Raw genomic sequence first — 22,796 nt, forward strand, 5'->3', positions numbered from 1 at the left:
CCGGGCGGGGCGGGGCGGGGCGGGGCGGGGCCGGCCAGGCCTTCGGCCACGCCCAACACGGAGGCTTCTCGCCTTCCCATTGGCCGAGGAAGGCGGAGCCCCGCGCGGGAGGCGGGACCTAGAGGGAGGCTCGCCGCAGTTCCGTAAGGCGCGGGTTCTAGGACGGCGGAGACGGTCCCTGGCCTCGTTCGTCGAGGTAGGGCAGGGCTCGCTGACGGGCACTGGGGCTCCGGGAGCCTCTGTGTCCCCTAAAAGTGTCTGAAGCCTCCCACGCACCCGAGCACCCATCCCTGCCAAAGCGCCTGCGCCCCTCTGCTCCGCCGCCACCCGCCCAGTCGTGGGGCTAAGACTAAACTACAGCTCCCCGAGTGCACCGCGCGGAAACCTGTACGCCCAGGTCAGGTGACTACAGTCAGGTGACTTCTGGCCCGCCCTCGCCCAAAATCCAGCTGACGGGGGGCAACACGTCCAGTCGGAAACGGATCCGGCGTCCGGTGTGCTTGGTTCCCGGGCCTAGGGGACCTCGGGCGAGAGCTGGAGCGACCCCGGCAGCCTCCCCCACTTGCCCGGCGGAGCCCCAGAGGGCTGAAGATCGGCACTGTAAGTCGGTTGGGGATCCTGCCGCGCAGGGTTCCGTCACCCAGCAGCAGTCCTGGCCTCGAGACACCAGACGGCTTCCAGGCGGAAAGGCCCGCACGGTGGTGATCGGAGGCAGGGGACACTGGGCTGCCGAGGTGGTGTGGGTGGCCCTACCCCAGGGCGAGTCCGAGCCCCTTCCCTGCGTTCTGGTTAGTTGCCGCCTGAATCCGCGTCGCGGAGTTTGCAGATTACTTCGGAGAAAGGAGATATTGGAAAAATCATTCCACGAACTCCCGTGGGTGTGCCGACCGCGGGTCTGTTTTCGGGGGGACTGGGCAGAATGAGACCCTGCCCTGCATTTCGGAGCATTCAGGCTGGAGGAAGGGAGGACAACTGATTGGGCCCTGCCTTTTCCACTAGAATTGAGAAAAATAACCACCCATGCTTTATGAGAGTTTGCTAGGTGCCCGAGGCAACGGTATTAGTCATTTTACAACACTGTGTATCAACCTTTTTTCCTAATCAGCTACTCCCCACTAGGAAATTTTAATACTACTGATTAACTCTGTTCGAGTACTGTGGCCCTTTGGAGGGCTACAAGCCCTGTTTTGCATTTCATCTCATTTCAGTCAAATGATGAAGTCTCACTGTCCTTGTTTTCACATTAGGAAATAGAGGAGGTTAAGTAGCACCCCAGAGTCACACAACTTCTAAATGAGAGGCCCCAGCTCCAAACCTGTGCAGTCTATCTACAGGGCACACATTCCTTGACACTTTCTGTATTCTACAAGAGGAGACTCAAGGAGTTCCGGGTTGTAAAACAATTGACAGGATTAAGTCAGATACCTGAAGGAGCTGGGGGCCCCGGACCCCAGGCTGCTCCTGTGATGCATGGTTCGGGAGTGGGAGACTTCTTAAAGTTGTATCTGAGTGAGGCCTGGAAGATAGAACTTAAACAGGAAGAGGGCCAGGCCGAACAGAGCCCATTGTCATGAAATTCTCCAATTCTACTTTGTAGCATTCACAAGACACAGTTTTAGTGAATAGCTATCACTCTACCCTTCTTCTGGCACTTTAATAAACTGAGCTCTCGATGTCTGTCCTGATGTCTTTTCTCCACCCCTGAGGCTGGGGACTTTTGCTGACCAAATATTTGAGTTTCTCAGTCCACATTCCACTCCTGCAGGATGAGAGAGGACCTGGTTAGGCTTGATTCATATCTGATTTCCAGAGGAAAACCCAGACTCTACCCTGAGGGACATTCTGAGTCCTGAACTAAGGTCACAGGCAGGTGTGAGGAGCAGAGAGTGACAAGAGACCCATGGTCATTCCATAGACACAGGAGACCAATTCCCTGCAGGTCAGAGTATAGAAGCTGGGAGGTAGAGAGCATGGGGACACAGCACCAAAGGTGAAGACTCCAGAGAGGCCAGAGGGAGGAGGTCAGTGCCAGGAGGTAGGAAAACTCCTCTGAGATAAGACCTAACAGATCAAAGGGAGCTGCATCAGGCAGAGAGGCCCTGGAGGAGACAGGGACAGGTGGAGGTCAGGCAGGCTGGAGCCACCAGGGAGACTTCTCTGAAGGTAGGGGAAGTCCCTTGAGGCCTTTTGGGAAAACTGAAACCAGAGGGGTTTTTCCACATAGACCTCCCATAGCCCTCGCCACAGGAATCCCAGAAGTTGTCAGGTGGGAGGGCCGAGGCTCTGCATGCTCAGGCAGCACATATAGACCAAGTTACAGATACCCGTGCCGACCTGCCCCATCTTGACACGTGGTTCCCCTGCTGTGCTTTGGGGTTACAGGTATTCTGTAGTGTGTCTCCCTCACTTAACCAGCTTCTTCTGGGCTAATCTGGGGCTTGTCCCTTGCTGGGTCCCCATTATGAGTCATCCCTGCCGCTCCTGGAGAGGTGACCCTTGTCAAATGAGAAAGTGTCAGTGGTGCCATTAGCCACTTAGACTTTTGTCCCCGGACAGAGAATGAAATTAATTTCTTTAAGGTTCATAGGTTCACAAAGTCAAACATCTGACCACAGTTTGGATAACTTTTGGAGAAAAAGAACCCTCAGCCAATAAAACTGCATTCCTTCTTTTTGTTAACTAGGTTACAAGAAGCAGTTAAAGAGGGAAAAATTCAGTGTTTGTCTACTTTCTCAGAGTGGAACCTTACACAACACACTTAGCCTCTCTGAGCCCTTGTCTCCACCTGTCAAAGAAAGCTAAGTTCCACACCTACCCACCCCCCTCCCCCCAGTCACCTCCAAGCTGGTGATGCAAATTGCATGAGGTCACAGGTGTGAGGTGAAAGTGCTTTATGAACTGTCTGTGCCATGATTCCAGGTGGCATATTGTCCATTTGTTGCTGAGCTGCTCCCACTTTAACCTGAACTTCTCTTGCGGTTTTTCTTTCTAGTTCTTTGAAATTGAGAAACATGATAAGGAGTTGGCTGATTATTTGTATCCTTCTTCCCCTGCAGCTTATAGAGAAATGTGGTAAGTTTAGAAATGGGCCATCAACTTTGTAAAGAGGGAGATGGTGCAATAGAGTAAGTAGCCTGACCTGATAATAGCCAAGGGTGTAGGACTGTCCAGCCTGCACTGGTCTGCTGGTGATGGAGCAGAGCCAGGTCTTCAGGAGTTTCACAAGGATCCAGATGATTCCACAAATAATTGCCCATCTTCTAGGAAGTGCTTCCTACCTTTTCTGTACCCCCAAAGTCAAGTTGTGGAGCTCCAACAACTCCCTGCTCTGTGGACCTCACAGAGGAATTATAAGTCCTAGGAGATGCTGCAGAAGCAAATGAATAGGCCACCTTGTTGTAAGATGAAAAAGCTTCTCAGGGAGAAACTGAGGAACAGGGTACAGCAGCCCAAGTGGGGCTAGGAGCCTCACAGAACACAGGCTGGATGTCAAAAAACACCTGAGGGGGCATCTTTGTGACATTTAACCTTCAGAGCAGAGCCCTGAGAGACGTGCATCATTCTATCAATTCTCCCAGTGCTTAAAACATTGCTGAAATTCCTCCCATGAGAAAGAAGGAAAGTGTTTAGCACTCCTAGGATGGCAGACCCGTTATTTTGATCATCAGTTTGTCTCTTGTCCAAAAACTAATATACTGGGCAGCCCCCGTGGCTCAGCGGTTTAGCGCCACTTTCAGCCCGGGGTGTGACCCTGGAGTCCTGGGATTGAGTCCCACATCGGACTCCCTGCATGGAGCCTGCTTCTCCCTCTGCCTGTGTCTCTGCCTCTCTCTCTCTCTTTCTGTGTCTCTCATGAATAAATAAACCTTTAAAAAAAAAAAAACTAATATATCTGGGGCGCCTGGGTGTCTCAGTCAGTTAAGTGCCTTTGGCTCAGATCAAGATCCCAGGGTTCTAGGATGGAGCCCCATGTCTGGCTCCCTGCTCAGCGGGGAGCCTGCTTCTCCCTCTCCTCCCCCTCTCCCTCCCCCTGCTCGTACTCGCGCGTGTGCTCTCTCTCTCTCTCTCTCAAATGAATGAATAAAATCTTTTTTAAAAAATCAAATATATCTTTAAATCCCTGACTAAGGATTTCGAGTGAATCTTATACAAACAATACAAATCCTGCAGAAGCTTCCAGCGAGCCATACACAGTGGCTGTACCATTTGTTATCTGGCCTCTTGAAGGCTCTTCCAGTTTTGTTAAACCATCAGTCATGTCACTTTGCAGTTACATCTTGTGAATAAACAATTTCCAAGGTGGTGCCGTGAAGCCTGGTATTTCTCAATACAAATTCTAGAGCCCCACTCCAGACCTGCTAGATTATTTATATTCTCTGGGCCTGAGGCCCTAATGTGTGTCACACCTGCACTGTGAGGCTTTAGATAAAGCCCAGGGAAGAAGAACCACCACCACCTCCATTATTTTTTTTTAAGATTTTATTTATTTATTCATGAGAGACACAGAGAGGCAGAGACACAGGGCAGAGGGAGAAACAGGCTCCCAGCAGGGAACCCAATGCAAGACTCGATCCCAGGACCCTGGGATCACGCCCTGAGCCAAAGGCAGACACTCAACCATTGAGCCACCCAGGCGTCCCCACCACCTCAGTTATTACAGAGGGGGAACTTAGGCTCAGGAAAGGGTAAAAGTCTTCCCCCAAAGTCACAGAGCTAGAAAGTAGCAAAGATTGGACCTGCATAGGATCCCTGCTCCATTTTATTTCTTTGCCTCCTTTCCAGCCTCATCATCTAAAACTTCAGATCTCAGTTTTTTATTTTATCCCTGGAGGGAACTGAGGACAGAGAAACCCAGACCCTTCGCCACAGCCGCTCCCCGTATAAGGACCATCTTGATCAAATTGAGCTCCTTTCCCCTGTGGACTCCCTGCCAGTTCTAGATTCATGCCACTCCTTAGTCCTTGCATAACCCTGAAGGTCCTGAGGTGAAGGAGGTGAGGTGAACAGGTGCCTGGGGCTTTGAGCACACCTGCAAGCAGGTTGGAGTAGGCGTGTGGGCCTCCCAGGGAACACAGGAAGAAGTCAGCGAGAGGCTAACTCACTCTGGTTCTGTGGCCAAGTTGCTGTAGGGTACTCGGCCTCCCAAACCTGCTTCACTCCCAAGGCCCATTTGTCTACCTTATCCTGCATTAATAGCTTAATGCCAAGAGGAATAGTGATAGTGAGACTGATAGACAATTTCCCCCTGGCTCCCCAAGCATGGTCAGCCCTCAGGAAGGGGATCGGTGAGCCCAAAGGGATTCTTTACAAACAGGATAGCTGGGCCCTGTGTGTCTCTTGAGAGTAGAGGAAGGGGCTGGACCAGGTCTGCAGGGCCATTTGAACTCCATGAACAGAGGAGACCCCTGTGCTTTCCCATCTTAAGTGTTTTAAGTCCTCATTTTCCAGTCCCAGATCAATGCTTGAATTCCTGTGTGACAGTTTTTGGGTTCCATTGTTCTAGAACTATCTCTGGGTAACTCAGCCTCAGAGCCTGTCAGTGTGGGGAAGAGGAAGCTACTGTGTTTCCTGCTCAGGCCTGTGTCCACCTCTGTCTCTCTGGCAGCAGAAGGGAAAAGAACGTAATGAAGGCTCAGGTTTCCAGGCCCATCACCTATCCTCTCAGGACCTCCATGTCTTCTTCTAGAAGATGGGGGTTGTCATGAGCCAGAGCTCATGAGGTCAGATGTCAGGGACTCACATCCCGGTTTCCCCTGTGGGCTTGAGTTCCCTGACCTAATGGTTTGGATCCTTCCAGGGTCGACAGTTGACTTCACTGTTCCTGCTACAGTAGAGCTGGAAAATGGAAGCTCAGCCAACACCAGCATCATCCTTCAGTAAGTTCCTGGGCCCGGCTCTGGATTCATTCATCCCATGGCCAGGTCAAGGCTGACTCCTGGCTCCATCTGTTCATATTTCAAGTGTAATGCCTTTGCCTCTTCATTTTAAGACAAGTGGATATTCTGTATGGTATTACCAAGTCCCTTCTTTCCTGAGAAGATAAAATAAGCTTTAAAAACTTAAAAATAAAAATTTTAAAAACTTAAAAATATATAAGAAAAAGACACGCCAGAGAAAGAGAGATGATAGCAGGTGTCTGGAGACTGGGGCCCCAGAGTTTCTCTACTCCCAGCCACTGAATCCTTGTTTCTGGTCAGAGGAGAAGGAAGGAGGCTTTCCCCTGTAGACAGGAGCCTTTTCCCCAGCTGAGAGATGGCCTTGAGCCACCTGCAGTTGATGCCAGACCTCAGAGTGATCCTTTTCAAGGCTCTGAGTATCTGATGAGAGCCCTGAAGGTGAAGGGGCAGGGACCTGAGCTTCTCAGCAGCACTTCTGAAAGCAGAAGTGACCCATATATGGTGGATCCCATTCATGGCAACATTCCCACTTGTTGAGAGTCTCAGCCTTATCTGAGAGTCTTACTGGCTGACCTCTCCTGGTTCAGGCATGAGGAGCCAACCTAGTACCGAGTGCCAGAGAGTCTGCCTCCCCCTCCATATCCTTCACTGTCTCTCCCTACTCTTACCTCCCAGCCATGAGAATCCCCCACGATTGGGATCCCTGGGTGGCTCAGCAGTTTGGCGCCTGCCTTCGGCCCAGGATGTGATCCTGGAGTCCCCGGATCAAGTCCCACGTCAGGCTCCCTGCATGGAGCCTGCTTCTCCCTCTGCCTGTGTCTCTGCCTCTCTCTCTCTCTCTCTCTCTCTCTCTCTCTCTGTGTCTCATTAATAAATAAATAAAATCTTTAAAAAAAAATTAAGAATCCCCCCACGATAAAGAGCTGGAGCCCTGTCTGTACCCTTCTCCCTTTTCTTCACCTTCCTGGGAAGTCTGATTTCAAACCTGAGCTTTGGTAGCAACCTGCATTCCATCCCAGCCCTTGCCACCTTATAAATCTGACAAGCCATCTCCTCACCACATCGCCCCTCTCCAGAATCCTTCAGTGACTTTCCATGGCCTTCCAAATTAACTCCAGGTCTGTACATTCACACTTGAGGACACCACCAGCTACTCCCATCAGACACCTCTCCTGGCTTTCTGGGGACACACCGGTCCCTGCTCAGACCTGAGCCCTTGAAAGCCTTCTCTACCAGAGCAGATGCATGGTCCTTTTGGCCTCTGAACACCTCAGTTGGCAGTCACAGCCAATTCCCCACTTTCTCATGTTCTCACCTGGCCCCCCTTGGGGCTCTTGTCTCCTGATACAGATAGAAAGCCCCTAAGGAGCAAGGACCCCACCCCTACCACTCAGGGCCTAGCATATAGCACTTTTAGCCCAAATTGCTTGAGAAGTGACAGATGGAAAATCCCTAATTGCTTGAGCAGTAACAGGCCCAATGTGAAATCCAGAGGGTTAGTTGAGATCTCACAGTGTCCAACTACTCAGCAGTAATCAGACTCTTATCCTCCACAGGCATCCATTAAATGCAACCTTGGTGATCACTTTTCAAATCACATTTCGTTCAAAAAATGTTACTATCCTTGACCTCCCTAATGAAGTAAGTAATGAATTTCAACTACTGGGTAACAAAATACTTTTCAAGTAAGTGCTTGTAGAAATAGGCCACCTTGTTTTTCTACTGTGGGCTGTCCCTGTTCCAGCATTCTAAAAATCTCCGATTTTGGCTTTGTTCATCTCTTTGAGGATGGGCATTTTATGCCATGTAGATGGAATTAGGAAGGTGGTGGTAAGAAATGTAAAGCAAAAAGGGTTCTGGGAATGTAGAAGAAATTCTTAATAAGATGGCTGCTTCTAGAGGGTATTGGCAGACCAGCAGTATTGTCCCTGCTTGAAAACCTTTTAGAAATACAGAATCATGGGTTCCCTCCCCAAACCTACTGATACAAAACCTGCATGAGTAAGATCCCCAGTGATTTAGGCCCACACCTAAGTTTGCAAAGCACTCATCTGATATTCCATTGGTTGAGTGTTATTTCCAAAAACCAGTGCCAGGTGCCGTCTAATGATAACTATTCATGGCCCTTATGCATTTATCTGTTCATGTATACGTTGCTTCTACCTTAACCAACATTTGACCCAATTACCATTGATCAGATAAAAATATCAGTAGGGGAGGCAGCAATGTAGAGAATAAACAAGAGTTTAAAAAAAAAATAGACAAGATAAATGCAGGGATTACTGTGCAGCATGTCACAAGGCCCTGTGCGGTTGTAGAAACGGGCTGCAGGTTGGCTCTGAAGCCCCCGGCAAGAAAACAGTACTGAAGCATGTGATCAGATAAAGAGTATCAACCCAGAAGGGCCTTGTGTGGGAGGGCATTCCCCTCTCACTCTCTGGTGAACACCACACCTCATTAGACAGCCATTTCTCACAACTTTCACCTGCCCCAGGGTGAGAAGCCTGCTGCAGGGTAAGAAAGCCATTGGTTCTTACAGCAGGTCATGGCACCCAGCTGAGATCTGGTTTGATCCACAGATCAAATTTAAAGTCTGAGAAATGATGCTGATTACCTAGCTTAGGGCCAGACATCCGAATGAAAGTATCTTTTCAAAATCAGTGAAAATCAAGCATGTCTTAAGGGAAAGAAGCCTGACACAGAAAAGCCTACTCTGTATGCTTCCTTGTGCATGAAGTACAAACTGTCAAGGCCAATCTATGCTGTTGATCAGCATAACACTTTCCCCCTGGGGATCAGGTGGACCTGGAAAGGAGCAGAATGGAGCTTCTGGAGCGCTGGAAGTGTTCCATTTCTTGACCTGTATGTTTGAACTGGGTTTGTGGTTGTTACTTCATCAAGCTGTGATGTGTGTACTTTTCTACACATATGTTGCAGTTCAATTTTTGGAAAATTTTAATGGTGGATAACATTGTATGTCAGCTATAATTTTAAAAAATCCATGGCAGGAGTCAAATCCAGTTATAGAATGGTCTCTATGGGTACTGACCCACTTTCCAGGGTTCAGCCTATATGGCCCCTTCCCCATCCAGCTCTAACCACTCCTATCTACTACTCCCTGTGCCATTGGAAACCACTGGTTAGAACTTGGGGGTCAGGCAGCCTCGGACCCTGACCTATGAGCCTTGGACGAGATACTCCATCCAATATGTGATAAATTCCTCATTTATAGGCAAATAATGTCTCCTTGACAGGGTTGTGAGGATTAAAAGCAGTAGCAAGTATAAGATGCCTAGGATTTTACGTGGTATGTAGAAAGAAAACACTCATAAAAAATAGTGGTAAATTTTGCTGTAGACCTAAAACTGTTCTTTTTTTTTTTTTTTTTTTTTTTTTTTACCTAAAACTGTTCTTAAAATAAACTTTATTGGGGCGCCTGCGTGGCTCAGTCAGCTAACTGTCTGACTCTTGATTTCAGCTCAAATCATGATATGATATCATGAGATATCATATGGGTCATGAGATTGGGCCCCACATTGAGCTCCATGCTAAGCGTGGAGCCTAATTAAGATTCTCTCCTTCTCTCTCTTCCCATCCCCATTTGTGTGTATCTGCTCTCTTTCTTTCTCTCTAAAAAAATTAATTAAAAATAAGGCTTATTAATTAAAAGAAAAAGATAGTGATAGTTACAGTTTCCTTCTGCCTTGTATCAGTTGGTTTCTAGTTGACCAATTTTCTTTCTACCTAGTTCCTAAAGCGATTTAGTGACCACTTACAGATATACGAACAACATGGCCAAGAAAACTAGTTAAAAATAAAAAATAGCCAAGAGTGGTACATGTCATGAAGATGTGGCTTGCAAGAGGTGGGCAAGCTACACCGTGAATCAGACTCTGGGCTTTGCAGCAGCCACTTACAGCATTTCACTTGTTCTGCCAAAGCCTCCTGATTTCTGATGCTAAAAACAAAAAGACAATCCTTCCAGGTCCTCATAAAGAAGCCACTGAATTCTAATGGCTGCATCCTCACAATGCCTGTGGTATGGGTGAGGGTCTGGGGCCTAGAGCAACGTCCACAGAGCAAAGAGAAGGAGATAGTTCAGGGAAGGTATCATGCTGCTTGGAAGATTTGAGAATGTCAGGGAGAGTGAATGAGTAGGAGATCAAAGATTGCAGGGGTTAGCCCGGGTGGCTCAGCGGTTTAGCACCACCTTCAGCCCAGGGCCTGATCCTGGAATCCCGGGATCAAGTCCCACATCAGGCTCCCTGCATGGAGCCTGCTTCTCCCTCTGCCTGTGTCTCTGCCTCTCTCTCTCTCTCTCATGAATAAATAAATAAAATTAAAAAAAAAAAAGATTGCAGGCAGACTCTGAGTACTGTGTCTTGGAGCAAAGCTTTTGATATGTATCGAGCAGAAGTGAGTGTTCTCCCTGACAAGTGTCTGTTGTATGTACCTCTTCTGTCTGTCACTCAGCAGCCACACTGGGAATGGGGCAGAGGAGCCCTCCATTATAATGGAAGTAGAAGTAATAGCAGTCATAGTATTTTTTGGACATCATGCCAGTCATAAAAACTCTGTAGACACTTCTGTTATCCCCTTGTACAGGTGAGCAAACTGAGGTCAGAGCTTGAATAACTTGCCTGCGATCGCATGGTTAGTGAAAAGAGAAGAGCTTTCCCACCTCCTCTGGGAATTGAGGCAGGGGAGGGCCTAAGGGCAGGGCTGTTCTGCTCAGAACATCTAACACGCAGGTATTGGGGCGAGGGAGGGTAGTTGGTCCAGTGTTTCTCCCTCTTATGAGTAAGTTCCTGGAAGGCAGGGACCACATGTGATCCATCCCACCATTCCCTAAAGTGTAGCCTAGAGCTAGACACTCAGTGAGGTCCTCATAACCCTGTAGCACTAGATCAAATTTAGTTTTCCTAACAGGTTGTGGTGCCTCCGGGAGTGACAGAGTCCTCTTTCCAAGTGACATCTCAAAATGTTGGACAAGTTACTGTTTATCTGCACGGAAATCATTCCAACCAGACCAGGTAAGCTGACCTTAGCCTACGTGGGCCTTACACGATGAGATGGTAGACAGGCAGTGTAGGGTCCGTGGGGGTATCCTTCAAGCCCAGCCTCAGCTCATCTGTGACCAAATTCTTTCTAGCCCAAGGATCCGCTTCTTGGTCATCCACAGCCATGTCATTAGCATCATAAACCAGGTGATCGGCTGGATTTACTTTGTGTCCTGGTCCATCTCCTTCTACCCCCAGGTGATCACCAATTGGAGGCGGAAAAGGTAACTGCTAAGCTTTCTGTGAAGTTACTTGAGGCTGGTAAGATGGGAGGCATTCCGGAGAGGCTGCAGGCAGCATGGGCTCAGGCTTTCCTCCTCTGCTCTTCTCTCTTCTTGCCCTTTCTATAAGTGTTCAGTGCGAAAGCTCTAAGAGCCTGTGGCAGGACTTGCAGCTCTGGACATTTGGTCTGTGGCCCAGTTCAGCCCCCCACTATGACAGCAACAAAATGGGGCTTTTCAGGGAAATGGAGAATGGGCAGTGTTGGGTGGGGGGGGAGTCCACCAAATCTCTGTTCTTGATCCATCCAGCACTGGAGGAATTAGTCTCAAGTCTTACTGCAGGGCCAGAGCTGGCCCTTCAGCCTTGGATGTTAAGCAGCCACCCAACTCTGACTTTAGAGACAGGGTGGGCCTGGAGTTGTATCTATGCACAGCAAGGACCCAAGCTCTCCTGCAGCCTCCCTAGCCACATGGGCCTCATTGGGGGCTGCTGAGCTGGGAGCCAGGGAGGAGATGCTTCCTCTCTGGAGGAGGCTTCCAGGACTTCCCACTGGGGCCAGGACTTAAAGAGGCAGGATACAAGCAGGGGGGTGGGGAGCACGGGCAGGGGGCAGGAAACCAGTACTCAAGAGGGTGGGATTGATTGAGATGTGGAAAGGGAGCTGAGGATGGTGCTTTTCTTGGGAGAGCTGTATCCCCTCCTCTCCTCCCCAGTCTCACCCTTTGCCTTGCTGTCTCTTCATCACTCCATGCCACAGTGTCGTTGGTCTAAGCTTTGATTTCGTGGCCCTAAACCTGACAGGCTTCGTGGCCTATAGCGTGTTCAACATTGGTCTCCTCTGGGTACCCTCCATCAAGGTACGGCACTGCCTGCCCCCTGCAGCCCTGCCCAAGCTGTTTGGTAGCCTGGCTGCACTTCACCCCCAAGCTTCTCCCAAACCCTCAAATAGGAGCAGTTTTTCCTCAAATACCCCAATGGAGTGAACCCCGTGGACAGTAATGACGTCTTCTTCAGCCTGCACGCCGTCGCCCTCACCCTGGTTGTCATGGTGCAGTGCTTCCTGTATGAGGTGAGAGATGAATCTGGTGCCTACCCCACTGGAGGTTGCCTAGGCCAATGCCTGCCACCCCCACTTGCCACCCATACCTTCCACTTTACAGAAGACACAGAAACTCAGCAGCTACTTACTGGACTAATAGACTTGGCCCTGCGCTGGATACAGGGGACACCCGTGATGAGCCCAAGCCCTCAGGCCCCCTGGCCTGGGGTGAGGGACACAGAGAGGCAGTGATGACCCAGCAGATTGTGAGCTAAGCAGGAGGGAGGACACAGAAGTTAGGGTGGGGCAGCCCCAGCGGCAAGGCAGAGCTATGAAGGCCTAGGGGCAGTGAGAGAACTAGGAGCAGGTGAGTATGGCTGGGACTCAGGGTCCTGGTGAGGGGCACAGGCTCCCGAGGGTCTGTGGGGCCAGTCTCCCCACAGCTGTATTGCTGGAGGGCTGTTGGGTGTCTCAGCAGGGAAAGGCACCATTAGGCTGGTTTTGGGGGTCACTGACATGCATGTTTTCTCTTACTTCCCTGGGGGTACACTGCTTCCCTTGGGGAGCTCCCTCTGCACATGTAAGATCAGCCAGGGACTGCTTGGCTCCCATCTTCATGAACCTTCTAGGTATTCTTACCCTTTGCTGTGAAGCCCAGTGAAGGAGGCCTACCTTGGGAAAAGGTAGGGGTGAGGGATTGGTTCAGAGATGATCAGACTCCACTTGGATCAGGGAATGATCAGGCCTCTGGTGTGTTACAGGCCACATTTCCAGCTCCTGGTGGCCTCCAAGAGGCCCCAGCTCTGCAATGTGGGAACAAGGAGAAAATGGGCTCTGAAAAGACTAGGGACTGAACTAGAGACCCTAACAGTGACAAGGGTGTGGTGGGCACTGGGTAATCTGTGCCCCTCTCCTCCCTCCCCGCCACTTGTTCCCTTTTCTTGTCTCTGTCACCCTCAGCGGGGCACCCAGCACGTGTCCTGGCCTGCCATCAGCTTTCTGGTGCTCTCGTGGGTCTTCGTGCTTGTCACCATGATTTTGGCTGCAGTCAGGGTGATCACATGGCTGCAGTTTCTCTTCTGCTTCTCCTACATCAAGCTCGCAGTGACGCTGATCAAGTATTTTCCACAGGTACCTCTGGGGCCTTCCTTACCCTTCACGTGGCCATTAGCGTGAGTGAGACAAGATAGAGAGCCCAGATCCTGCTCCCGTGGGGCAGCTTCTAGCTGGGGTGAGGAGATGTAAATGGAGAGTTGCAATGGAAGCCATGAGCCCAGCCAGAGCAGAGCCAGGCAGAAAGCTGGCCAGAAAGACTGTTGCATTCCCTGGAGCCATGAATCACCTGAGAAAGTCAGTGGAGATTTCTCTGAGCTCATGCTCAGCTCTGGGCATCAGGTGGTACAGGTCACTTGTCTCCCCATCCCAGTCTTTCCTAAGGACTTCAGTTCTGTCCCCATTGCTCTGACGACCCTGACAAGCAGCAGCAGGACACTTGGGAAAGATGGAGAGGAGGCAGCCCAGCGCTACAACCTCTGACCTCCATCTCCCATCCAGAGACCTCATGCAGGATCCACCTTAAGGGTCCTCAGCATGCTACCCCAAGTACTAGATCCTGCTCAGATTCAGAGACTTAGAGTTCAGCACACTTTCCCCCTTTGCCCAAAGGGACCAGGACACAACGAGGTGGGAAGTAGCTGCCAGTGGTGGGCACCCCCACTGAATCTAGGGCCTCCTCTAACTCACCCCATTTTCCATGAAGACCCCTCTTCAGTTTCCCCAGTGCAGAGAACCTTGTATTTCATGGGCTCAGAAAGGAGAGTCTTTTGGCCAGAGTCAAGGCTCATCTCCTGGAGGGCAGGGAAACAGATCCAGGCTCCTAAGGGTGAGCAGGACTCAATTTTGTGGGCAAGAGAGGAGAGGGCATTCCAGGCTGGGGGCAGCCTACAAAGCAGAGAAGTATGAAAGGCAGTGAGGAGCAATGTTGAAGCTAAAAAGGTAGGACCAGAAAAAAAAAGTGTATTATAAAAAACAAAAAAGGTAGAGTCACGCCTTACGGGGTTGGGGAAGAAGGCTTCAGAGTGGGGTGGAGGAAAGTCTTAAGGAAAGTAAGGCCACAGTCCCTGAGTGTGGGAAGGCTTGGGCCTGGTCAACCCAGGAGGCAGGAGCCCCACTTGTTGATGTTTGGAATTGCCCCAAGACTGGAGAGATGGCCCCAAGCATGAAAGAGGGTAGGAAGAAGGGGACTGACAGGTGGCCGACTGAGACAAGACCACTACGGACCACTACCTCTTGGCTGATAGGACAGTTGCCCCAGTTAAGTCCAGAGCGTTCTGGCATTGGAGGAAGGATATATGGCAGTGGCAGCAGAAAGTGGGATGCCCAAATGCACCCACCCACTAGACCTAGAAAGCCTGAGATGGAAGTCCCCAGAGCCCAGTCAGAGCTAAGGTGGGAGCCAAGTCCACTTTACAGATGGGGAAAACTGAGGCTAGGAGAACTCTAGTAACTCTTCCAAGGTAACCTCCAGACCAGGCAACTGACTCCCAGCTGTGTTCATAAGGACAACATGAAGTCCAGGCTGAGTTTCTCCTTCATTGGAGGTGAGAAGAAAAATCAATTGCTGGTTTGTCCCAGAACAGGGAAGATGAAGATGGAGAGGCAGCATCTCCCCCTCCTTTGCAGTTGTGAGGTGCAGGAATGGGAGGATGAGCTGTTTGCCCACACGAGACTTCTGGACCCGCCCATACTGTTCCCTGGGCTGGTCATCGTGTTCTTTGCTGCTGAGGCCCAAACACATGAGTGGGAGGAATTAGAGCTGCTCTTGTTGGGAGAGGGTCACAAGTTATAAGAGGCAGCCACCCAGCCCCCTCACCACCGTCCTTCTATCTGACACAGGCCTACATGAACTTTCACTACAAAAGCACCGAGGGCTGGAGCATTGGCAACGTGCTTCTGGACTTCACTGGGGGCAGCTTCAGCCTCCTCCAGATGTTCCTCCAGTCCTATAATAATGGTGAGTCAGCCAGCAGGCAGCCGCCCATCTGGTGGGCTGAAGGCACAGGGGGGCCAGGCTTCCTGGGATACCGCTCCACCCACCCCCAGCCCTTCAGCCAGGGACTCCAGGCCAATCCCAGCAGCCCAAGTGGGGATTTTGTAGCTGGAGGATTTGTGGTTTCCTGGGCAGATGAGGACACCCCCCACCCCACCCAAGAGCCCCACATGCTGCTGTTTCAAGAGCTGCCAACTTAAAACCAACTCAGTCCCCTATGGCTGTTCACAGACCAGTGGACACTGATCTTTGGAGACCCAACCAAGTTCGGACTCGGCATCTTCTCCATCTTCTTCGATATTGTCTTCTTCATTCAGCACTTCTGCTTATACAGAAAGAAACCAGGGTACGACCAACTGAACTAGTACCCAGGGACCCAGCATAAATGGTCCTGGGCCCTGTGCATGCCAGGAAGGCCAGGGCAGAGGCTGGAGTGCAGGGCTGGCTCAGTGTGCTGCCAGTGTTGAAGCATTGTATTCCTCGGGGCCAAACACCTTACACACAAACCAGCCTGCCTTCAGCCAGGACTTTCCCGGACCAGGCTGGGGAGGAGCCTCCCTCTGAGACAGATACCAGACTCTGAGATGGAAAACCACACCGCAGATGGCCCCTTCCCAGGCCTTGCCAGTCAGGCATCTGGCCCTCCTGCATCTTGATGCCACCGTCTTTATTTTCTTTAAGGCTTCAGGCAGCACAAACGGGTTCTGACAGCCATCCCAGGCAGGATTGGGTGCTGAGCTTGGAGCCGAAGGCCTTGACCTAAGCAGCCATTGTTTCTGGGAGCAGCTTGAAGGACTGACCCCGCAGGTGTGAGCCAAAGGCATTTCGCTGCCACTGCTATTCCCAGAGACCCAAGCAGCCAGGTGGTGTGGCCAGTGGACTCAGAGGTGTTGGTGCTAGAAAGGACAGGATTTGGGGGTTAGGCCCTTCCCCGAAGGCCACACTGAACACTCACCTTCCTGATGCTGTTTCTACATAATTCAACTCCCCCAACTGTAATCACAGGTGACCCAGGCTAAGGTCTGGTAAAGAAACTAGATTTCTAAGCCTTGAAGTGACCAACAGATTGGTTCTGAGCTAGGCTTGTGCCCAACCCCTCTGGATCCTTATCACACTAACCCCTTTTGGGTTTTTTGGAGGGATGTTCTGGAAGTGGGTGGCTTAGTGTCTCCACCTTCTGCCTACCTCTACTTTCCCAGAGTCAGGGACCCTATTTAATCCCCTTTGACTGCTCCTTATCTTGTGCTGGTGTGTAGGGTGTGTGGATGCGCATGTGCACACGTGCACACACACACACACACCAGTCTGCCTTAGAGGCCAGGAAGACCTGACAAATGGTGAGAGAAGCTCCCCTGTAGGGGAGGAGGGCTGGCCCCCTTCCTTCACTTACCCCAGATCCTACCTGAGAGCAACTTTTTGGCTGTTCAGGAGTCTCTCATAAGGACTTGAGACCACTCACACAATCCTCATGGGCCCAACCCTTATTCCAAACCTCCTTCCCTTCTATCCCAGGCTGTCCTTCCTGTGGCAGGAGGGGAGGGTGCCAGGATGTGCCTTGTCAGTTCACGTTCAGACCTTTTACTACAAGATTAATGTGAGGTGCCTATATCCTTAATTAAAATGATTTGTTTCCTTTCTGCACACTGAGCACTTGCCAGATGTGGGAGGTAGGTGTGTTGGCTTCAGAACCAATTCTTGGGGCTTAAGGAGACAACCCTACTTACTTCATGTAAGGAAACACTGGAGTTGCAAACTATGCTGATGGCGAGGTGGCTGCATGCCGACCGGCATTCATCAGGGGAGCCCTCTTGGGTAGTGCAAGATGCCTGCCTGCTCAGGGCCAGGTAGGTCACACAGGTACCATTACCAAGGGTATGTTGCTCAAGCTGGAGTTAAGGAGCATGGGTTGGATGGGTTAAGGGTGCTCTTATGGGCGGGGGGGTGGGGGGGGTGGGCATTTTATTTTTCAAATTATTCTTCTATCCAACTATCCAAGAATTTAGGATCTTGTTTCCCTAAAACAGTTTCCAGCCTGACCAACCCCACAGACGTATTTTATTTGGGCTACTCTGTATGTTACTGGGTACCACACTGTAAAAATAGGAGATTTCAGGTTTCTGATGGAAAATTTGAAAAACTCGATTTGGCAGTTACAGATAAGCCCTCAAATGGCAATCATTCCCAGAGCTGGTCGTGCAGCCAGTCCTGGGCCAAGCAGAGGCACTGGTGTTCTCCAGCTTACCCCCATCTCATCAATCCTACCTGTGATAAACTATGCTCTCAAGAGTCTTGGCGGGGGGTGGGGGTGTCCCATGAACCCCTTAGTGTCCATGAGTCCTCTCCCGGGTGGAGCACAAGCTAAGTTACACAGGGGAAGTCAAGAGTTCCCTGCCCCACTTCCAGGGAGGTGCTCCCAGACGTTCCCACAGATGTGGCTCTGGCCAAACAGCAACAGGCAGGCCTGGCAGCAGCTGGGCCTCATCTCAGAAGTGGTTGGGGGCCAGGCTCGTCAGCCCTACAACCAAAGCTCTAGCCACCATCCACCCCCAGACATCCCTAGCCCCATGCCTCAGCAAAACCCCTTGTGAATTCCAACACTGTTTATTTGGACCCAAGATGTCAGGTATGGGGTAATTTCACACTGCCCCATTTCCATAGGAACCAAAGTAACACATGTTGTTCCCAGATACAAGTTAGTAAGCTAAATTCAAAAGTAAGATTGGCATCTCCAAATAGGTAAAAATGCTTTTGTATCAAAGTTGTGATTTAAAAAATATAAAGTTAAACCCATAGGCATAGAAGGAAATGGCAATCCTGAGAACTGCCCTGAAATGTCAGCCTTGAGCTTCATCTAAATCTTGTACACAGGTGAACCCTGGGGAGGCTAGTGTCCCTCAGGGAAGTGGGGGTGTGAGGGGGTGAACCATAAGCCTGTCTGGCTTCCATTCAGGCAGTGTGTCAAGCCCCTCCTGGGGAAGGAAGGGAAAAACAGGGTACAAGTCGCTGCAGAGTTGAGACACAGAGGCATGGCCGAGCCCTGCAGCCAGGCCTCTGTAGGAAAGCCCGGCCCCACCTGGCATTCTCCAGCTTTGTGGGGGACCTCCTGCCCATTTGGGCACTGCTAAGGCCATGCAGCAGGGTCTGGGGGCCAAGCCTATGGTCGCTGCAGATTGACTACAATTCAACTCCAGGCCCTTATTTTAAATTCTCAGTGTCTGAGGATGAGAGCTGGTCCCAGAGCTTCAGGCCAGTGGGAGGTGGGGAAGGAAGGCTGGGTCAGGCCCCAGGGACAGGCCTCTGGGACCAGCTCTGGCCCTTTGGAGCTGGGGCCCAGCATGCAGCAGAAGCCAGGATGAGGGGCAGACAGAGCATGGAAGTGGTGTCACTGTAGGCAGGCAGGCACGAGGCAGGGACCACAGCGGGCTGCTAGGACAGCATGGACTGCTGCACTGCCTTCTGCAGCGACTGTCGGGTCACTAGCAGGCGCACCACCTCCTCCGAGCGCTTGGTGAGCCGCTTCCGGGCTTGGTCGTGTGTGACCATGGTCATGTCCCAGCCATTCACCTGGCCCAAGGAGAAAATACAGCCTGCCTCAGTTCTCTGTCCTCTGGGATCTGGAAGCAGGATGGGCTTTAGGGTCCTGGGTCACCCAGGCACGCTGATGTCTCTGTGCTGGGGATGCCAAGCACCACAGTTGAGGCATACAGAGGAGAGAGCCAGCTCCCTCTGGCAGCAACACCAGCATGCGCTCCCAACAGTTTCAGTGAGTCTCCCAGGTGCCCCAGGAGGCAAGGGCAGCCCCCAACCCGAGTGCTTCAGACCCTCTGGCCCAAGCCTTGATCTCCTCCTTTGGGACACATGTTACCTGCATAATCTTGTCTCCAATCTGCAGCCCAGCAATTTCAGCAGGGCCTCCTTCAGATACTCGTGTGACATAAATGCCCTGGAAAGAGACAGCCCAAGTCAAGCCCCAGTGTCACTGGACTAGCCCCTAATCCAGAGAGCAAAGCCCAGCCATCCAACTGACTGCACCAAGTCTGACCCTAGTACAGGCTGTGCCAAGACAGTCGAGGGGAAAGCAGCGATGCCCCACCATGCTCTGGTCCCTGCTGCTCGCCTCTTCCTGTTCCTCCTGGGCTCTGAGTGAGCCTTCCTAGGGCTGGGAGGTCTGCTCCCCACCCCCATCCCTACTTATCATTTCTTAAAAGGTCTTAGGATTTTTGAAAGACCAAGAGGTCTACTCCTTCCAAGAAGGCCCTGGAAGTACCCACCATCTCAGACCTTTGTCCCCAGTGGAGAGGTCCCAGGACCCTGGTCCCCCTCACCTTGTCTGTTTTATCTTCTGAGAAGGGATTCTGGGAGGGATCCTGGTCAATTCCACCTCCAATGCTGAAGCCCAGTATTAAGTTCTCACCTTGACGCAGCTTGTGAATTTCAACTCTTTGCTAGCAAAGGAAAAAACAAATTGGGGGCAGGTAAGTATGTGGACAATGAATCTGCTCTGTGTCCAGCAGCAGCCTCAGGCTGCTGTGCCAGCTCAGACCCATGCCAATGGGGGTGGAGCCCAGAGTCCTCTGTAGGATTCCACCCGGTTACCAGCCACCAGCCTGGGAGACTGGGGGCCTGGGAGACTGTGACTCAGAACTCAGCCACAACCACCTACGCAATATTCTGTTCTAGCCTCTGTCCCTTTCCTGTTAATCTCAGGCACCAGCCTTAGTCAACATGTACTCTAAGCCCCTCTTGATCCAAGAGTCAAGATGCTGTGACTGCTCTACATGGGGGGCCTGTGACCCAGGGGAGGGACCACACAGAGCAGAAGGGGACAAGGCTTGAAAAAGAAACGCCAGTGCCTTGCTGAGGCAACTCATTGCTGAGCCAGCCTTGTTGAGGGCAAGACTATAGAGATGCTCCGGAAAAGCAGAGAAGTTCAAACTTGCACATGAAGGAGAGGAAGGGCTTGTCCTGGCTAAGGGACAGAAGCACAGGCTTGAAGGTACTAAGGATACAGGTCTACAAGAGGAGTGTACAGCACTGGAACTGAGAGGTGAGGTGAGACTGGGGCCAGATCAGAAAGGCTGTGGAGTGCAGGCCCTAGAGGCTGGCCCTGAGGGAGGGGGTTTCTCTGTAAGCCCCAGACCCTGTTGTGTGGTGTAGGAGGCAGAGGAGGGTTCTAAAGCTCTCCCACCATAGTCCCCAAACTGCCAGGGCCCTTTCAAAGTTCTCAGCAGGCACCCTCCAATCACCAGAGTGTAGGGGCTAGCTAGACCAGATCACCCCACCCCAAAAGTTGAGTTTTAAAAGGAAGAAAGAAAAGAGTGCCTTGATCTGGACCTGAAGAGCTTCACAGAAGAGGGATCATTTGCACCAGACCTTGAAAGGAGTGACAGTTTAGACACCTGACTTTGATTCTGGGCCCACTAGAGTTCTCAGGAGTTCAGGAATAAGGTTGGTCCTGGTCAGATTTGATACTAGAATGACCACCTGGGCAGTCAGGAGGAGGAGAATGGATGTCTTCTAGAGGTGGGATGTGGAGGCCAGGGGACATGACTACTTGGAAAATAGATCAACAGACTTGAGGACTGCTCGTGGTAGAGAGCAGTGAAAGGAAGCACCCAGCCAAGTGGCCTGGCTGAACACAAACATCTCTCAGCTGGGGACACTGAAGGGGAAGCATTTTGGAGTGCCATGAGCTACCCAGGCAAGTGTCCAGACAGAAGGCAGATGAACCCATGGAGCCACAGCTCAGAGAAGAAGTCAAAATGGTTTTAACATTCTCAAAATATTAACTACGTGGGATAAGGCAGTGACTAGGAAGGAAACCTCCCCTAGCCCATTCTCAATCCAAAACACAAGCAGGATGTGCTTGCTTCGGCAGCACTTATACAAAACACAAGCGGGAGAGGCCAGACACGTTCCTAGTCTTAACAAGAATTGGGACAGCGTGGTCTTACAGTTTTGAAGAAGGTCCGGGGGAGGACCAGCCAGGACAGAAGAGAGGGGAAGCAGGAAGTATGACCCCTGAAGCCCACTAGACATAGGTCCTCAAGTCCAAAAGCGTGAACTCCTGCAGGCCTGCTCCACCTCCTCCAACACACACCTTTGCCCCACCCCGAGATTAGAAGAGAGTACAGGCCCTTGGGCTGGAAGACACGGGCGGGTCCCTGACTTACTGGGTGAGATGAGGCGGCTTACTGCCTCTTTCTTGCGCCTCCCCTACACACCCCTTTTCTTCCACCTAAGAAGCAAACCTGGCCGCTTCTCTCTGAGGCAGCTAGGAATCTAGAAAAGCGAGGTTGGTGCAGTTAGGGTGAAGTGTAGGGCAGCAATCTGCAGGTCCAGAAATGTTTCTTACTAGCCCCGGCCAGAGCTGGTTCTCTAAGCTCAAGTTCACATGCCAGCTTAATCAGTGCCGGCGCCTGACTCAGGAGTTCCCCTGCAGACCCAGCTGAGATAAGGCCGCCCGTCCCTCGGCCCTAGGACTGGGACTTGTACCTGACCCAATTCCTGCCAGACAGGCCTTTCTTCTCGGAGATCTGGGTTCTTCCTGGGGACTTTCTTTAGGGCTGGGCATCAACAGATTTCTCCTGGGACTCAGTTTCCCCATCTCCGCCTCCCGAGTTTGCCTTCAGACCCCACCCAGCTTTGGCACTGACGTCCCCGGCTCTCTCCTTCCCTTTGTTGGCTGCCCTAGCAGTTAGCACCCAAGACCAGCCGGTGGAGGGGAGCCAGGGGCCGAGGCTGGCCCAGCGCCGGGCGGGGAACCCGGACTTTGTCCCAAGGGGTGAGAAGCCAGGGAACGTCTGCAGCAGGAGCCCGCCAGCGGCGTGTGCCCTCACTGTGGAGCAGCGGGGCCGGGTCCGAGCGCGCCAGGCCGGCGGACAGTCGGGCCTGCCCCTCCGCCCCGGCCGCCTCCACCCCCAACTGTCCCTCGGGGCGGCGGCGGCGGCGGCGGCGGCGGCGTCTCCCGCAGCGGAGGAAGCACTTCCTCGTTCCCGGGGCAGCGCCTCCCGGCTGTCCCCGCCCCGCCCCGCGGCTGCCCGCTGGGAGCTCAGCCGGGAACGGGCGCTCTCCCCGCACCCCGCGGCTGAGGACCTTCTCCGCCGGCTGGACGGAGCCCAACGCAGCGGCGGCAGGGCGCGGGGCTGGCCTCGGGTCCAGGTGCCCGGCAGGCGCTGGGGTCCCGCCGTCCCTGGCGCCCGCCGGGGAAGACCGCGGTCCCGCGGGGCAGAGCCAGGGCCCGGGCCCGGCCGCCGCTTGGCAGCCGCCCGGGCTCAGCGCTTCGTCGGCCCGTGTGGGGCGTCAGTCCGCCGATCTGCACAACAGGGGCGAGCGCACTCACCACCACGGCGGTGACCGGCTGGCCCGGGATGTAGGACATCTCGACCCGCAACCGGAGGCCAGGCGCAGCTCAGGGACGCCCGCAGCCAGAGTCCCAGCGGCCGCGCCCTGCCGGCTTAACAAAGGCGCCCGGGCTCCGCCCGCCCCTCAGGAGTCGTTGACAAGCCCAGCCAGTCAGCGGCCGGAAG

General features: G+C 52.3%; 3 protein-coding genes across 9 annotated transcripts in view; 1 reads left to right on the plus strand and 2 right to left on the minus strand.

The window, feature by feature from the left end:
- SHPK (sedoheptulokinase) overlaps positions 1 to 12,486 on the minus strand; it is a 40,458-nt gene extending 27,972 nt beyond the window's left edge. Inside the window, exons 1-6 of one of the 6 annotated variants that reach the window (XM_038548550.1) lie at positions 12,368 to 12,484; positions 5,776 to 6,031; positions 3,140 to 3,367; positions 2,838 to 2,994; positions 1,426 to 1,759; positions 386 to 830 (exon numbers count right to left, since the gene is read on the minus strand). The gene's annotated coding sequence lies outside the window, so the exon portion shown is untranslated. Of the gene's footprint in view, positions 1 to 385; positions 831 to 1,425; positions 1,760 to 2,334; positions 2,481 to 2,837; positions 3,051 to 3,139; positions 3,368 to 5,775; positions 6,032 to 12,367 lie in introns of those variants that run through there. The other 5 variants (XM_038548549.1, XM_038548551.1, XM_038548552.1 and 2 more) reach the window with 5 other exon arrangements.
- On the plus strand, positions 122 to 16,914 carry CTNS (cystinosin, lysosomal cystine transporter). Of its 2 annotated transcripts, XM_038548556.1 has the most exons (12): positions 122 to 600; positions 2,993 to 3,072; positions 5,798 to 5,876; positions 7,454 to 7,538; positions 10,827 to 10,930; positions 11,050 to 11,181; positions 11,937 to 12,036; positions 12,129 to 12,248; positions 13,179 to 13,349; positions 15,114 to 15,231; positions 15,499 to 15,613; positions 15,949 to 16,914. In XM_038548556.1, the coding sequence occupies exons 2-12, from the start codon at positions 3,012 to 3,014 to the stop codon at positions 16,028 to 16,030; spliced, it is 1,167 nt and encodes a 388-aa protein (XP_038404484.1). In that variant the 5' UTR covers positions 122 to 600; positions 2,993 to 3,011; the 3' UTR covers positions 16,031 to 16,914. The 2 variants fall into 2 exon arrangements, with proteins under 2 accessions (XP_038404484.1, XP_038404485.1); XM_038548557.1 differs by lacking the exons at positions 122 to 600; positions 2,993 to 3,072 and adding an exon at positions 10,503 to 10,550 and having other exon boundaries at positions 5,821 to 5,876.
- Positions 16,915 to 17,849: 935 nt separating this feature from the next.
- Positions 17,850 to 22,793, minus strand: TAX1BP3 (Tax1 binding protein 3). Its single transcript, XM_038548562.1, has 4 exons — positions 22,610 to 22,793; positions 19,593 to 19,712; positions 19,133 to 19,210; positions 17,850 to 18,831 (listed from the first exon to the last, which is right to left on the minus strand). Exons 1-4 carry the CDS (start codon positions 22,646 to 22,648, stop codon positions 18,694 to 18,696), a joined length of 375 nt encoding a protein of 124 aa, XP_038404490.1. The 5' UTR covers positions 22,649 to 22,793; the 3' UTR covers positions 17,850 to 18,693.
- Positions 22,794 to 22,796: the final 3 nt, after the last annotated feature.

The sequence above is a fragment of the Canis lupus genome, chromosome 9 (assembly GCF_011100685.1).
Source record: "Canis lupus familiaris isolate Mischka breed German Shepherd chromosome 9, alternate assembly UU_Cfam_GSD_1.0, whole genome shotgun sequence".
In the NCBI taxonomy this organism is placed as follows: Eukaryota; Metazoa; Chordata; class Mammalia; order Carnivora; family Canidae; genus Canis; species Canis lupus.

Excerpts from the sequence above, each read along its gene's own strand:
- TAX1BP3 (XM_038548562.1), bottom strand. The coding sequence starts at position 22,648 with ATGTCCTACATCCCGGGCCAGCCGGTCACCGCCGTGGTG. Across the intron at positions 19,211-19,592 it reads CAGAAGATAAAACAGACAAG|GGCATTTATGTCACACGAGT; the intron begins GTGAGGGGGACC and ends GTCTCTTTCCAG. Across the intron at positions 18,832-19,132 it reads TTGGAGACAAGATTATGCAG|GTGAATGGCTGGGACATGAC; the intron begins GTAACATGTGTC and ends TCCTTGGGCCAG.
- CTNS (XM_038548556.1), top strand. The coding sequence starts at position 3,012 with ATGATAAGGAGTTGGCTGATTATTTGTATCCTTCTTCCCCTGCAGCTT. Across the intron at positions 7,539-10,826 it reads TCCTTGACCTCCCTAATGAA|GTTGTGGTGCCTCCGGGAGT; the intron begins GTAAGTAATGAA and ends TTTTCCTAACAG. Across the intron at positions 12,249-13,178 it reads TGCAGTGCTTCCTGTATGAG|CGGGGCACCCAGCACGTGTC; the intron begins GTGAGAGATGAA and ends TGTCACCCTCAG.